This window comes from Streptopelia decaocto (assembly GCF_964273445.1).
Source record: "Streptopelia decaocto genome assembly, chromosome: 1".
Taxonomy (NCBI): Eukaryota; Metazoa; Chordata; class Aves; order Columbiformes; family Columbidae; genus Streptopelia; species Streptopelia decaocto.
In genome coordinates, this window is record NC_138663.1 from 40,816,161 (window position 1) to 40,829,145 (window position 12,985).

Here is a 12,985-nt window from a genome sequence, read left to right on the forward strand (position 1 = left end):
GACACAAAGTAGGAATCTGCAAGTAGGAGCCTACCTGTCTTCCTTAAATGGAAGAGACAAATCTCAAGCAAGAGGTAGACAGGAATTCAGCTGCTACTGGCACTGGTGAACTCTTAGGCTATCCTAGTAGCCAAGCAAAATGTATGCTGCCTTTTTGGTAGTCCAGGCTTGTCTGGGTTTTGACAACTGCTGGCATCTCAATTGCTTGGTAGTCTGCCTGATGTATGTGGTGTTATCCTTAGAGTCAGGGAGACAAAGGCTTGCATGTCTTAACATAGAGCTTTCAAGTAAGCTTTAGTTGAGCCCATAGTACTTGAAGAAATCTAGCTACATTTTCAGGGCTAGGTAGTGCTGAACTACTGCAAATAATACTTTACTGACCTGTGTTGATATAGGTGTGTGCCATGAGAGAAATAGTTTCTCCCTACCCAGTTTGTGTTGACTGTGTGCAAATGCTGACGCTAGTTTGTAAAAGTTTTTCATTGCGCTCCCTTCTTCAGTGGCACATTGTGCGTCTTCCCGACAAATCATCTCGCACTGGAAGAACTGTACAAGACATGACTGTCCTGTATGTTTGCCACTCAAAAATGCTGGGGACAAAAGAAATCAACAATGTAAGTCTTCTGGGGAAATGTGCATGTTGGATAAACCATAAAATGCATGTTGGGAGTTAAACTTTCCTCTACCCAAGTGACAGTAGTGGTGCTCTTGAATCTGGGAACACGTAATATGATTTTCCCCTTGCTTTAGAGTCCCAGAGTGTGTTTCTGTCTCTGATAGATAGTCCTTATGGAAGCTTTCTAACTTTACTGAATTTTTGTAGCAGGAGAGTGGTAAAGGGTGAACGCTTTAGTGCTCTCAACCAAATATGATTGGCTTCTCACTAGCACCTCTTCCAGCTGGCCAGGTTCTGGAGACAGATATGCACACACATAGAGGGTTGTGTCAGTTCAGCTCTGATAATATTTGGTTCTTTCTTCATCGTTTGTTTACATCAGGTGTCTCTTCCCCTTTTTCTTTGTGTCCCCTTGGTCTTCTTGCCAAAATCTTTGGCAAGATGCTTGTCATTGTGTTACCTCTCTGAGTTTTTTTTCCTCCTTTCTTGATGTTAGTTCGGGTTCTTCTCATGACTGTGAGCTATTTCTTGTTTTAATAATTTTTTTTTAAAGGCAGTACAATATCTTCTTAGAGCTGTATGTACCCTTCCATCTTTGGCCTCTGTGACAAGGTGTGCCTCTGTTTTCAGTTTGAAGCAAACAGATGTGTCCTAAATACTTGGAATGGGATTTCCCTTCAGCAGCTTAAAGGGAAAACACCACCACATTGTTGGAGTGGCTGGTTGGGTCAAAACTTGTCTCCCTGTTTCATGACAGGTTTTCCAGACCTGGCATCTTCTCTGCACACTCTTAGAAAGAGATATTTTAGTTCCAAACAGCCAGTGCACTCTATTATGTTCTTTCCCTGTTTTCATGGACCTCTTTGGCTACCCCCTGCTGGCCTTACTAACTTACCATGTCTCTTGCAGCGCTCCTGGGCGGAGCTGCAGTAGGACTTGCAAATACTGGCTCTGTGGGCGTGGGGCAGCAGACAACGCCCAGCATAAACACTACCAGTCAAATAGACCCCAGCTCCATCGAGAGAGCCTATGCAGCCCTTGGACTCACCTATCAAGGGAACCAGATGCAGACACAGCCCCAGGCTCAAGTGAAGAATCAGCAACAGGGACAGTCACCCCAGGGTCTGCGCCCTATGAATCCTATGAGTAAGTTTATCTGTTTCTGTTAAAATATAAACTACAGGCAACTTTCCTGTGCTATATCTAATGCAAATTTTCTTAACCTACTAGCTTAATAGTGGTAGTTAATTTGCAAAAGCTGTATGGTATTGCAGTTATCCTGCCTGTATGCCCTGTGACAAGCATGTTTATGGGATGAGCCCTGCAAATGCAGAGGAATTCCATGGGGAAGGACTTGTGAGATTGCGGAGCAGAGTAGCAGCTGGTTGCAGGCTGCAGTTTGGTGGGCTGTTTCTGCACCAGAGGACATGCTATTCCTGAGTTACTCAGGAAAAAGGCTGTTGGGTAGAATACACTTGTTAATGAGGTGACTGGTCCTCAAAGGTTGCATGTGATTTCTACACTGCTAAAAGTTTGCCTTCCAGTGTGTAAAGCATTTTTTTTAAAAAAGAGTGTGAGGGAGCGGTCCTGAGAACTTAGTCTTTAAACAATTAGATTAAAATAATGTGGTTTTCTACTGTGTAGTAAGAGTGTATTGCAAATAGATTAATTTTCGGAAACTAGAAAATGTTATAGTGAGGGCCTTGAAAGGTCAAAAGCAAAATGGTTCTTTTTTATTTATAGACATGGGATGTAGGTCGTGCGTTCTTACTGGGCACTTCTCGTAGAACTGATAAGAAAATCAGAGTGAAGAACTTAAGGTTAATACAGAAAGGACAAGCATGGAGGGTATAGATTTTGACTGTTATTTCATTATTAGAAGCAAGTGGTCAAGGAGGGAATTACAACACACAAGATAGGAATGATCAGGTCATGGCTAGTTTAGGAGAAACAGCAGGATTTGGTGAGGACTGCGATGTGAAAAGATTTAGTCCTAAGTAGATCAAACAAATGGTCATTTTGGCAGTTGAAAAGGGAGAGTTAAGGTGAAGGTTGACAGTTGTCTTCTACACCAGCTTGTTCTCAGATGACAAAGTGAATTGGGAAGAAGAAAGTGACTAAGGGAAGGGAGGCTGGAGGCAGCTTTATGAAAAGACTGCTAAGCACTTGGTTGTGATATTAGAGGTATGTATTAGGCTTGATATACTTAATTTCAGTGGATTTCTCTTGTGCGCAGTGTCTGATTTTTCTGGAAATACAGATTCTGTAGGATTCAGATGTCCTAAATATGTGTGAAGCTTGGTAATGGTTTTCATGCTACCCTCAACTTCACAAAGTGATCCATTTTGAAGCTTCAAACAGAAATGTACTGCATTTTTTTTCACTGTTTGAATCTTAACTGTAGTGTGTGAAGAAAGTATAGGTGATTTTTCTGGTGACTGAGATCTGCTGTGATTCAGAAAAGCAGATTTGGGTAGAAATTACTAGGGATTCTTCCTTCAAAGGATTGTCAGATTTTCCTTTTTAGTATGAAATTGGAGTTAATTATAGAATCCTTAAATATGGAATGGGTGAGAGGGGAGTACCTCACCAGATGTAGGTGGTAGCTGATGTTTCAAGTTTTTCAAGCCTTTGTGAATATATATCCTGAGCCCCTGCATGACAAAAAAGTTCCAACTACTTACAAAGAAAAAAAAAAAAACAACAAACAGAAGTGGTTGGTAATGCTGAATCTTTAGTTAGGGAGTCACAGAAAAGTGCTCTGGTACATAATATTTGCAGTAAATTGAAAGTGCTTGTTCCTTAAGAAGTTTGAGAAGATGTGCAGAGGAGTAATGTGGCATGATTCTTCACTTGGAGGTCACGAGTGTTAAGCCTCAGACTTCTAAGTTTGTAAAAGGTGGAGCTCCCTTCACAAAAATCAAAATACTTGAAAGTCTCGACCCTTGTTATTACTGAGCAATTACTGATTTTTGTACAGTAAATGGGCTGTTTACTTAAGAATACTTATTCCTCTGTTTTATAGGTGCAAATCCAATGGGAGTGAATGGAGGAGTAGGGGTTCAAACCCCTAATCTGCTGCCTGACTCAATGTTACATTCAACCATGAATTCTCAAAAGTAAGTTGACGTATTCTTTGCACCTCAGTGATTTTGTTTTGATCTCATGGCACTTCTTGCATAAACAGTGGGGTAAATGCCATTGATGGCTATCTCTCCATTTGGATTTTGTAGCTTTTGTTGCAGTTTTCCAAATCCTTGGGTAGGACAGCATGTACTCTTTCACGGTATTGTTTTGGTGTCTGTGCAGCTGTTTCTGTAGAGTTTGTCCATTGATTAGGGAATGGCTGAACTAGCACTTTGTCCTAACATTATTCTAAAAGAGGCTATGACTGTAAGATGACTAAGCTTGGGCTAGACTTTTGCCCTCAATTCTTTCTCTGTTTTTGAAGCGCCATGATGAGTGAAAGCACCAATGTTGCCAGTTTGGGAGCCATGCCAACAGCTCAACCATCCAATACTGGAATTCGAAAGCAGTGGCATGAAGACATTACTCAGGATCTCCGAAACCACCTTGTTCATAAATTGTGAGTAGCTAATAGCAAAACAATCTCCTGTTGGGTGAGTCGCTGCTTCTGAAGTGTACATGTGGGGCAGGAGGAAGCCTGTCTTCCAAAACCAAGGGACCAGGGAGTGCGTGTTTTCAGGGTATGTGAGGAAGCAGAAGCTTGACAGATGGAGCTGCATCTACTGTTTTGGGGCTCTTGTATTGGCATGTCCCACTCTGTACTCAAGCCATCTGCGTGGAAGCACTGGGGCAGTAGCAGTGCCACAGTCTGTCAGAAGATTTGCTTGCTGCTTTTGTGTTCAGAGCACTGGGGTTAGTGCTGGTGTCCCCTGCTCTGGGAACATCCTAATCACTTGCATGCTTTTCTTACCCCCTCCTGCAGAGTCCAAGCCATATTTCCTACTCCTGACCCTGCGGCACTGAAGGATCGGCGTATGGAGAATCTGGTGGCTTATGCTCGGAAAGTGGAAGGGGATATGTATGAATCGGCAAACAGCAGGGTGAGATGCCATCCTCTGTCGTCCAGTCGTGTATCTCTGCCTTGATCCAGTAGTGCTGGGGAGGGAGAGGGGTGCAAGCACAGCCGAGGCTCCCAGGCTGAGGAAGCGCGTGTTCAGGGCTGCTGGATGGGGTCTGGGAACCGTCCAGCTGCCGGCTTCTGCCTGGGTGTGCCGGGAGTCAGGGTGGTGCCTGGCGGGCTGTGCTGTGCCTGAGACTCCTCGGAGTTCCCTAAAGGTAGCATGAAGCTGTTCAGTGTGATTCTCCCAAAGCAGCTTTGGATGTGGGAAGAGGAATATCTGCTGTTGGCCTAATGGTTGCCAGCAATGCCCTGAACATTATTTGTCCTCCTGTCTGCCTGGCATCTCCTGCAAAGGGAAAGCCACCCCCACCCAAGCCAAAATGTGTGTGTGAGAGGCTGTTTTGCGAGGTTGGATCACTGGGACCTGTTGCCTTTACTTAACATGTGTGTGTCATCTCCTTTCCTGACTTGTATTCCTCCCAACAGGCAGAGTACTATCACTTGCTAGCGGAGAAGATCTATAAGATTCAGAAGGAGTTGGAGGAGAAACGAAGAACCCGTCTGCAGAAGCAAAACATGATCCCAAATGCTCCGGGCATGCCACAGGCTCCCATGAATCAAGGGCCCAACATGGGACAGCCCCAGCCAGGGATGTCTGCAAGTAAGAACAGTTGGGTACTGACTGGGTGCAGGTGAATCTTGTAGTGTCGTTTTGGTAGGATGGTGACCATTTTGCACTTCTTGTTTCACAGGTACCCAGCTTGCTCAAAGTTAAACAGAACTTTCTCCTCTTTGTTTTGAAGTACTTGCAAAATCTTTGCTTTCCTTTTGTGTTAATTAATGCCCATAGATTAGATAAAAGCATTTAGTCTTCTGAATAAACAGAATATTGTGGATGGTTACAGTTGGTTTGAGGGTGGAGGGAATGGAGATTTTTGCATCCTTTTAAGTTGTAGAGCTTCAGTCTCATTAGATTCATGTCTAGAATTAATTGATAGCTTCAGTTACTGTAAGAGAAATATATTTCTATAGTATTTGGTTGTGTGCTCTTTAAAATGATATCACTATTACTGTTGCTAAGCAGAGAGTATGATGATTGGAGTGCTTGAGTATTTATGCCTTTGAAAGTTTAGAAAGTGCTTGTTCTGTGCCATATTTGGTTTTTTGGACAAATGGCCTTTCCAGCATGCAGTGAAAACCACATTTCACTTTTTTTTTTACTATGCAGCTGTCTTCAACTTCACAGTAGTTCTGTTACTTGAATTGACCTTCCTAATGCTAAACAGATGATGATGATTATTATTATTATTAATAATAATAATAATAATAATGATTCCCTGCTAAGTATGCTTTAGTATATTGGAATAAAATTGACTTTGAAGTGGAGTTAATTATTAAAACTATCACGCTGCTCAAGAGTGTAACGTCTCTTACAACATTAGGAAGGGACAAGGTGCTGTAGGTTGTCTGGTATCTGGTATATTTTTATTTGGATAACAGATAAAAACAGGTAACACAAATTACTGTGGCTGATATTTCTAGTTAGAAGGTGGGGAGAGGCAGATGCTGACATTGTAGTCTTGTATTTCCAGTTAAATCCTGTAAATAATTGAAATACAGGCTTTTAAACTGTACATTTGTAAATAAAATCTGCTTTAAGATAAGGGTTTTTTTCTACTTGTGATTCTGGACTGACAGCTCTAGAGACTGAAGTAGTTTTTCTTAAAACTGAGTGTAACAGTTCTGCAAACATGCTTTCTAGAGGGCTGCCCTTCCACCCACGTGACTCTCCCAACAGCTTCCTTTTCAGAAGGAAAGGATTTTTCTCCTCGATTGTTTCAGTCATGTGTATTTTTAGACACTTTACAGTTAAGAATGGAGTTCTTAAGACACCTCATGGAAAGACATGTATAGCTGTTAGTGGCACTGTAATAAGTTGTCTAAGAAGATGGGGTCAAAATTTGAATTAGTCAGCTAGGAGACAAAAAATGTTCCTGTGTTTTTTTCCTAATGCTTCAGAAAAGTCCAGCAGATCCAGGCATATGCTACAAGAATCTTTGTCTGAGTTCTTTTTTTTCCTGCTTAAATTTGAATGCATCTTGGTAAATCCAGTTCTGGGTCTTTTTGTGTTTGAAGTCAGAACAGGATTTACTGACATGCATTACCAAGATCAAGAAAGATTATTAAAGGTTGGTGCTGTGACTTTGTTTGCTGCAACTTCTGTAGGAAGTGATCTTTAGCAGTAGATGTGACGCTTTTGGTTATTTATTGTGTATTTCAGTAGTTCTCAAACTTCAGAGTTATGATGAATACTCTGAACCATATAGTTTTCATAGTGTTTAAATCTAGAAGTGCAATAACAGTTCAGAGTGATCTGTAGAAGTTCTTGTGGTCTTGAATGTTTATAAGCTACTGAGTTTGTCTGTGTACTTTGATAACATGCTTCAAATTTGTCCACATCTTCTGAAAGGTGACCTCAGTCAGAGGATATTCCTGTCAATGGGACATGCTTGTATTTTCAAGGAAGTTTTTGGTTTTGCTTCTTCACATGTTGAGGACTCTTGAAGTGTTTATAGTTACTGAGCTATGTCATTAATTCCTTGGTTTTTTACACATGGGTTTTAGTGTGTAATTCTCACTAAAATACTTGGTGGATAAAACCTGGTGATCTTCTAAATGTCATGACTTATTCCAATGTCTTTTTTCCAGATGGTCCTCTTCCTGACCCAACCCTGATACGTGCCAATGTGCCAAACCAGATGATGAACCGCATGCAGGCACAGCCAGGTAAATATTTGAAGAAAAATTGCTACTGTGATTTTGAAGGAATCTTGGAATTGGGCAGCTCATGCTGAAGTGTCATAGCCCTGGTTTCATCTGCAGTTTTCCCATTTGATTAAGAAAATAGCAATCTCTTTTGTATAATACTTACATAACTATATATATAATGCATGTATAAAACTGTATTTCTCTCTCCAGTAACATTTCATGATCTTGTGAATTTAAGAGCTTCATGTTAGCTGCTTGCTTTGTTAAATAAGGAACTTGATGGCTTTGCAACTTCTGATTGCGTGAACATAGGATGGTGGGGTCAGTCAAACATGGTAGGCCTAGCCAGCTTAGATGAGGACATGATGGTGGTAGAGGGAAGATGGTGAGAGTTATTGCTCAAAAGAAAGAGGCAGAACCTCTGTTACATATTCAAGTATTGTAGCCAACACACAAAGTACTTAAGGAATTGAAGATACAGTTTGGGATTCAACAAGTGAATTTCTAATATATAATTAGAATAATGCAAGTTTCTGTACAAAGTCGATCTTTAGCAGTAGATGTGACACTTCTGGTTACTGATCATGGATTCTAGCAGTTCTCAAACTTCAGAGCTTTGCTAACAGTGGGAACAAGTCTTTAGGGGGAGAAAAATCTAGTATATATTCTGAAGGGGTTGGTAGCTTGGACACTTCATTTTTAAAGTTATTCCATGTAACTGGTTGATAACGGGAAATATTTCCTATATAGCATTGCGTACTTCAAAACTGGTTGCTAGAAAGTGAGATTAGGAAGAATCTGACAGTGTTTCTTCTGCAAATGTTGAATGGTGGCTGAAGGAGAATGTACATATTTGCTTATATGTGTTTTTTTGGCACAAACACACAGGAATGAATCAGTTTGGCCAGATGAACATGCAGCTGTCACCGATGGGACCCCGGCAAACCCCTCCTCTTCAGCACCCTGGACAGCTAAGCCAGGCTGGGGCCATGAACCAGGTCAGTGGTGCTTCGGCCAGTGTCAAGCTGGCGGGTTTGCTTCTGTTGGCTGGGGTTTCCTTAGAATAAATAAAAAAATTAAGCATTATTTCTTCATTGTCTTCATCCTTTGGTTTCTCCTTTTGCATCTCTGCTGAAAGACTTGTCTGATCTAAGCTTTTAGATCTTGGTGGTAAAAATTGCCTAAAATTTAAGTTTAGGTGGCTTTTTGTGTTGTTGCACCCCTAAAACAAAGAACAAAAATAAGTCTTAAGTCACAGTCCCCATCTGAAATCTGTATCCTTTTCCTTAGCTTACAAGGGAAATCATCATAATTTCTGTCTTTTGAGAGGAGCTATTACATAAGCAGGCTTTCCATATTGTACCCTGCAGATAAGCAGCAAACATCAGTTTTTGCAACAAAATAAGTGTGTTGTATTGTAAAATCTTATGGAATCCTATGCACATTGTGTGAAATGAGTTTCTTTTCCAACAGATGGGATTTCCTCCACGTATGCAGCAACCAGGAGTTGGCCAGCCTTCTGGTCAGAATCAGTTTCTACAACAGACCCAGTTCCCTGCTTCTTCCCCGGGAATGAACACAGCAAGCATGCCTATGACTCAGCCTGGCAATCAGACACCAGTTTCTCAAGTAGGTTTCTGATTTCTGGAAGTGATGTCAGTGGGCTCTGTCAAATACTCTTTTCATTGTTCAGTCTGTAGTAATGGCAGACAGCTTGTTTTCTCAAGATGCTTTTGGAATTACAGTCAACTGAATTCCTTTATTGAGACTCTGCATTTTCCTGATGTAGCACTGGGAATGGTAAGGGTGGCACATTGTTGGCTTGTTCTCAGGCTTTAAGTGTGACAGGATTTTTTAAAGTTTGTTTTTATGGAGCAAAGAAGAAATCATTACTCAGCATGCAGTGGTTAAGAATTTCTTGCTGAACAGCCAAGTATCAGAGCCTGAGAAATTGAGAGATGGTGGAATAAGTCAAAAAGGCATGTCTATCCAGGACCAATGTGTGTTGCTGGCTTTGGGGGATAGGAGGGTTGTCACTACTAAAAATCTGAACTTACAGTCTAGCAGTTTCCTTTCTGTCCTTTCCCTCTCCCTTTTCAGCAAGAACCTTTCAGGCCAGGAAGAAGTAGGGAACGTCAGTTTGCTTCTCGTTGATGCTTCTTCCTAGTTTGCAGGCAAGATTATTGTGGAGTGACAGCTTTTTTCCTTGACCAATACATTTTTTTCTTTTGTAATCTTGTAATGGTACAGATAGAGTGGTACTTACTTCTGATGATAAATTCCATTTCTAGTCTTGGGGGTGGGGTCATGGGCACACTATGAGTGTATTTGAATGCAATTTCTCACTGTAGTGCTTTGTCCCGTATTCTGAATGTACAAATATGCAGTTTTAGAAGGAAATGTTTTGCCAGCTGGCAGTGTAGGTGTGCCGTTCTTTGAATATATCAACAAGTAGAAGTTACTCTATTGAAACTTCTGTCTCAAAGCTGAATAAATTAAAAACAAGCTTTATGTTCATGTGGAGCAAAATAAATCAAATAGATGATTTCTCCTCTTGAAATAGAGATTTTTAAAAACGAGACAGATAGTTTGTCGCATTTTTAAAAGTATGCCAGTAACCGTGGGAAAGCAGCCGTTTGACAGTGAGTTCTGTCGCTTTTCTATTTCAAGTTATTGCAAATGTGTACTTGTTTTCCCACAGGCACAAATGACCAGTGCTTCCTGTCCTGTGAATTCTCCTGCAATGGCTCCAGGTTCTCAAGGGAGCCATATTCACTGCCCACCTCTTCCGCAGCCTCCCATGCACCGAAATTCTCCTTCTCCAGTACCTAGCCGAACCCCAACACCTCACCACACACCCCCAGGCTTGGGATCACAGCAACAGCAGGCAGCAGCTGCTGCTGCCCCCACACCTACTCCTCAGGCAATGCCACCTGGACCGCAGTCGCAAACTATGCACCCCCCTCAAAGGCAGACTCCAACGCCTCCACAGGCACAGCTGCCTCCACAGGTCCAGCCTCCAGTGCCAGTTACCCCTTCTGCGGAACAGCAGCAGCAACCCTTGTCCCAGCAAAGCACGACTGCATCTGTTCCCACCCCAACAGCACCGCTGCAGCCTCAGCACCCCACAACACCTGTAAGGAAATGCTTTAATTGTGCCTTCCCTGCAAATGTTTTAAGTGTAAAGTTTAATTTTCGGGTGGTCTTTATTTCTGTGTGAGTCTCTGATGATGGAGGTAGCTTCTGGCATATTTAGTATGAAAATAGGTTTTACTGCATTTGGGAAGTGACCTTTTTACATCAAGACAAATCTATAGATCATCTGGTGTTTCCAGAGAGGGAATATTTTTCAGAATTGTAGTGCCTGTTTTGAAACTTACTGTGAAATATGGATGAGGTCTGTAGTTACATCTACATACGCGTGGTGCTGTACAATAGGGAAACAATATGTAATTTTCTGTGTACTAGGCCTTCCAGTGCATGTTTTGTTGCGTGTTTTTCTATAATTGGTGTTGTGTAGCAGTACGTTCTTCATGTGAAGCAACTAGAAGGACTTGAGTGCTTTTGAACTTAGTGGAAATGCAGTATAGGTAAAAGGTAGATTAGAGAAAGGAAAATAAATTAATTAGAAGCCAGTTTGCAATGTGTGTTTTGTTCCCTCAGCTTTCACAGCCAGCTGTAAGCATTGACGGGCAGGTGTCCAACCCGCCATCCACCAGCAGCACAGAGGTGAACTCCCAACAGACTGTTCCAGAACAGCAGCAGCCACCCTTGCAGGAAGTGAAAATGGATATTAAAACAGATGAAGGGGAACCAGAGCAAGCAGAGCTGCAAATGGAGGAAAAACCTGAGGTGAGATTGTCAGTCAGTTGTTGGATAGAATATCTAGTGCTGCTAGATGCTGTCTCCGTGCAAAACATTCCTTCCAGAGTTCAATGAGACCTGTAGGTGCTACCTGCTGCTGCTGCTATTTTGACTGTTGTCTTTCTCTACTTCTTCCTAAAGGAGGGTGCCTGTTTTGTGGTGAAAATGTTGGTAAAAGCCAATGGCCACAGGAATAACTGTGATATGTGGTTGCAGTGTTGAGTCTTTTCGGTAAATGTCAATATTAGGGGACACTCAGGTCAGTCCTTTGGATGTTATTGGCAGCTGTTAAGTGTTAGAACAGTGGATATGTATATGATGGGCTGCTTTACTGGGCTCTGACAGCTTGTCACTGAGGACAACTGGGAGTGTGGCTGCCAGCAGCATCATCCTGGAAGCCCCAGTGTAGGAGAGACTGTCAGACCTGCCTGAAGAGCTGTGTGTTGTCTTTCAGCTCAGAACTGGTTAGCAGCTTGTTGGTACTACTGCAATGTTAAAAGGTGTGTTCTAGCACATCTGCTCAAGTTGTAGGCAAGTTTTGACTACAAAGTAGATAACCTTAATCCTTGGGAAGAGTGGTGGGTGGGATGGCAGACAGGTTTAAAGGGCAGAAATGTGGATGGGTGACTTCACAGGAGACTGACAGGCTCCAAACGACTTTTCAGGTGAAAGTAGAACCAGTCATGGAGGAATGTAAACCAGACCCAATGGAACAAGAAGAGAAGAAATCTGAAGTCAAGACCGAAATACCAGAGGGGGAAGAAAGACCTACTACTCCAGCTACTCAATCTTCTCCAGCAGCTGGGCAATCTAAGAAAAAAAGTAAGTAGGAACACTATTTTGACTGAAATTCACTGCATCTCCCTAGAGAAATCTTCTGAGAAAAAAAACCAAACCAAAACAAAACATGAGCTTTCTTCATTGGTACTCAGTAGGCTTATATGCATTGTTCTTTGTGGCTTTTCAACAAAAATTAATAGTAACACATGTGCTTGTAATTGGCTTTGGGCAAGTTCTTTAAGGCTTTAGTATTAGAGGTTAAGCCTTAGTAAAATTGTTGCTACGATAGAGATCTGAAGTACTCCTCAGTTACAGATTTTCTAGATGAGTTTTTTCTTAGGACTTCAGAGAGGGGCTGTATTTGGAATGTAAACCAGCTCTATTAAATTTAGCAGTGTCTTCCTGTGATAAAAACAAGATTCTCCTTATTTTGGCCGTTTCCGTATGTCCAGGTGATTGTTTTGGTATCCTCCTCAAAACTGAGTGTTTCGGAGGATAAACAAGCTGTGTTAAGTAACTTAAACCCATTGTCTGTGGTCTTTTTCCACAGGCCACATTTTTCCAGTAGGTTTCTTTCTCACAGCTGTTTTTGCTATCTTTCTAATGTTGATTGTTTTTCAAAAGTTTTCAAGCCAGAAGAGTTACGGCAGGCACTTATGCCAACACTGGAGGCACTTTACCGTCAGGATCCAGAGTCTCTTCCATTTCGACAGCCTGTGGATCCCCAACTACTAGGAATTCCTGTGAGTGTCTTAGCAAGATACTTTCTTAGCTTTAATTCAGAAATACTATACTATCACATACCTGTTTGAGAACAGCTGAAGTCTATCTTGTTAACGTTTTTATATGGAGGTATTTGAAGAGGTTTG

The 12,985-nt window shown here is 41.8% G+C and overlaps 1 protein-coding gene across 4 annotated transcripts in view; it reads left to right on the forward strand.

Annotated features, from left to right (window-relative positions):
• Positions 1–12,985, forward strand: part of EP300 (EP300 lysine acetyltransferase) — a 64,484-nt gene that overhangs the window by 28,606 nt on the left and 22,893 nt on the right. For all 4 annotated transcript variants that reach the window (XM_082057136.1, XM_082057138.1, XM_082057139.1 and 1 more), the window contains 13 exons: positions 501–614; positions 1,526–1,762; positions 3,642–3,735; positions 4,068–4,202; positions 4,566–4,683; positions 5,190–5,364; positions 7,413–7,490; positions 8,361–8,470; positions 8,946–9,101; positions 10,174–10,608; positions 11,136–11,324; positions 12,002–12,158; positions 12,741–12,859. In XM_082057136.1, the coding sequence (XP_081913262.1) occupies positions 501–614; positions 1,526–1,762; positions 3,642–3,735; positions 4,068–4,202; positions 4,566–4,683; positions 5,190–5,364; positions 7,413–7,490; positions 8,361–8,470; positions 8,946–9,101; positions 10,174–10,608; positions 11,136–11,324; positions 12,002–12,158; positions 12,741–12,859 (2,117 nt within the window). The remainder of the gene's footprint in view (positions 1–500; positions 615–1,525; positions 1,763–3,641; positions 3,736–4,067; positions 4,203–4,565; positions 4,684–5,189; positions 5,365–7,412; positions 7,491–8,360; positions 8,471–8,945; positions 9,102–10,173; positions 10,609–11,135; positions 11,325–12,001; positions 12,159–12,740; positions 12,860–12,985) is intronic.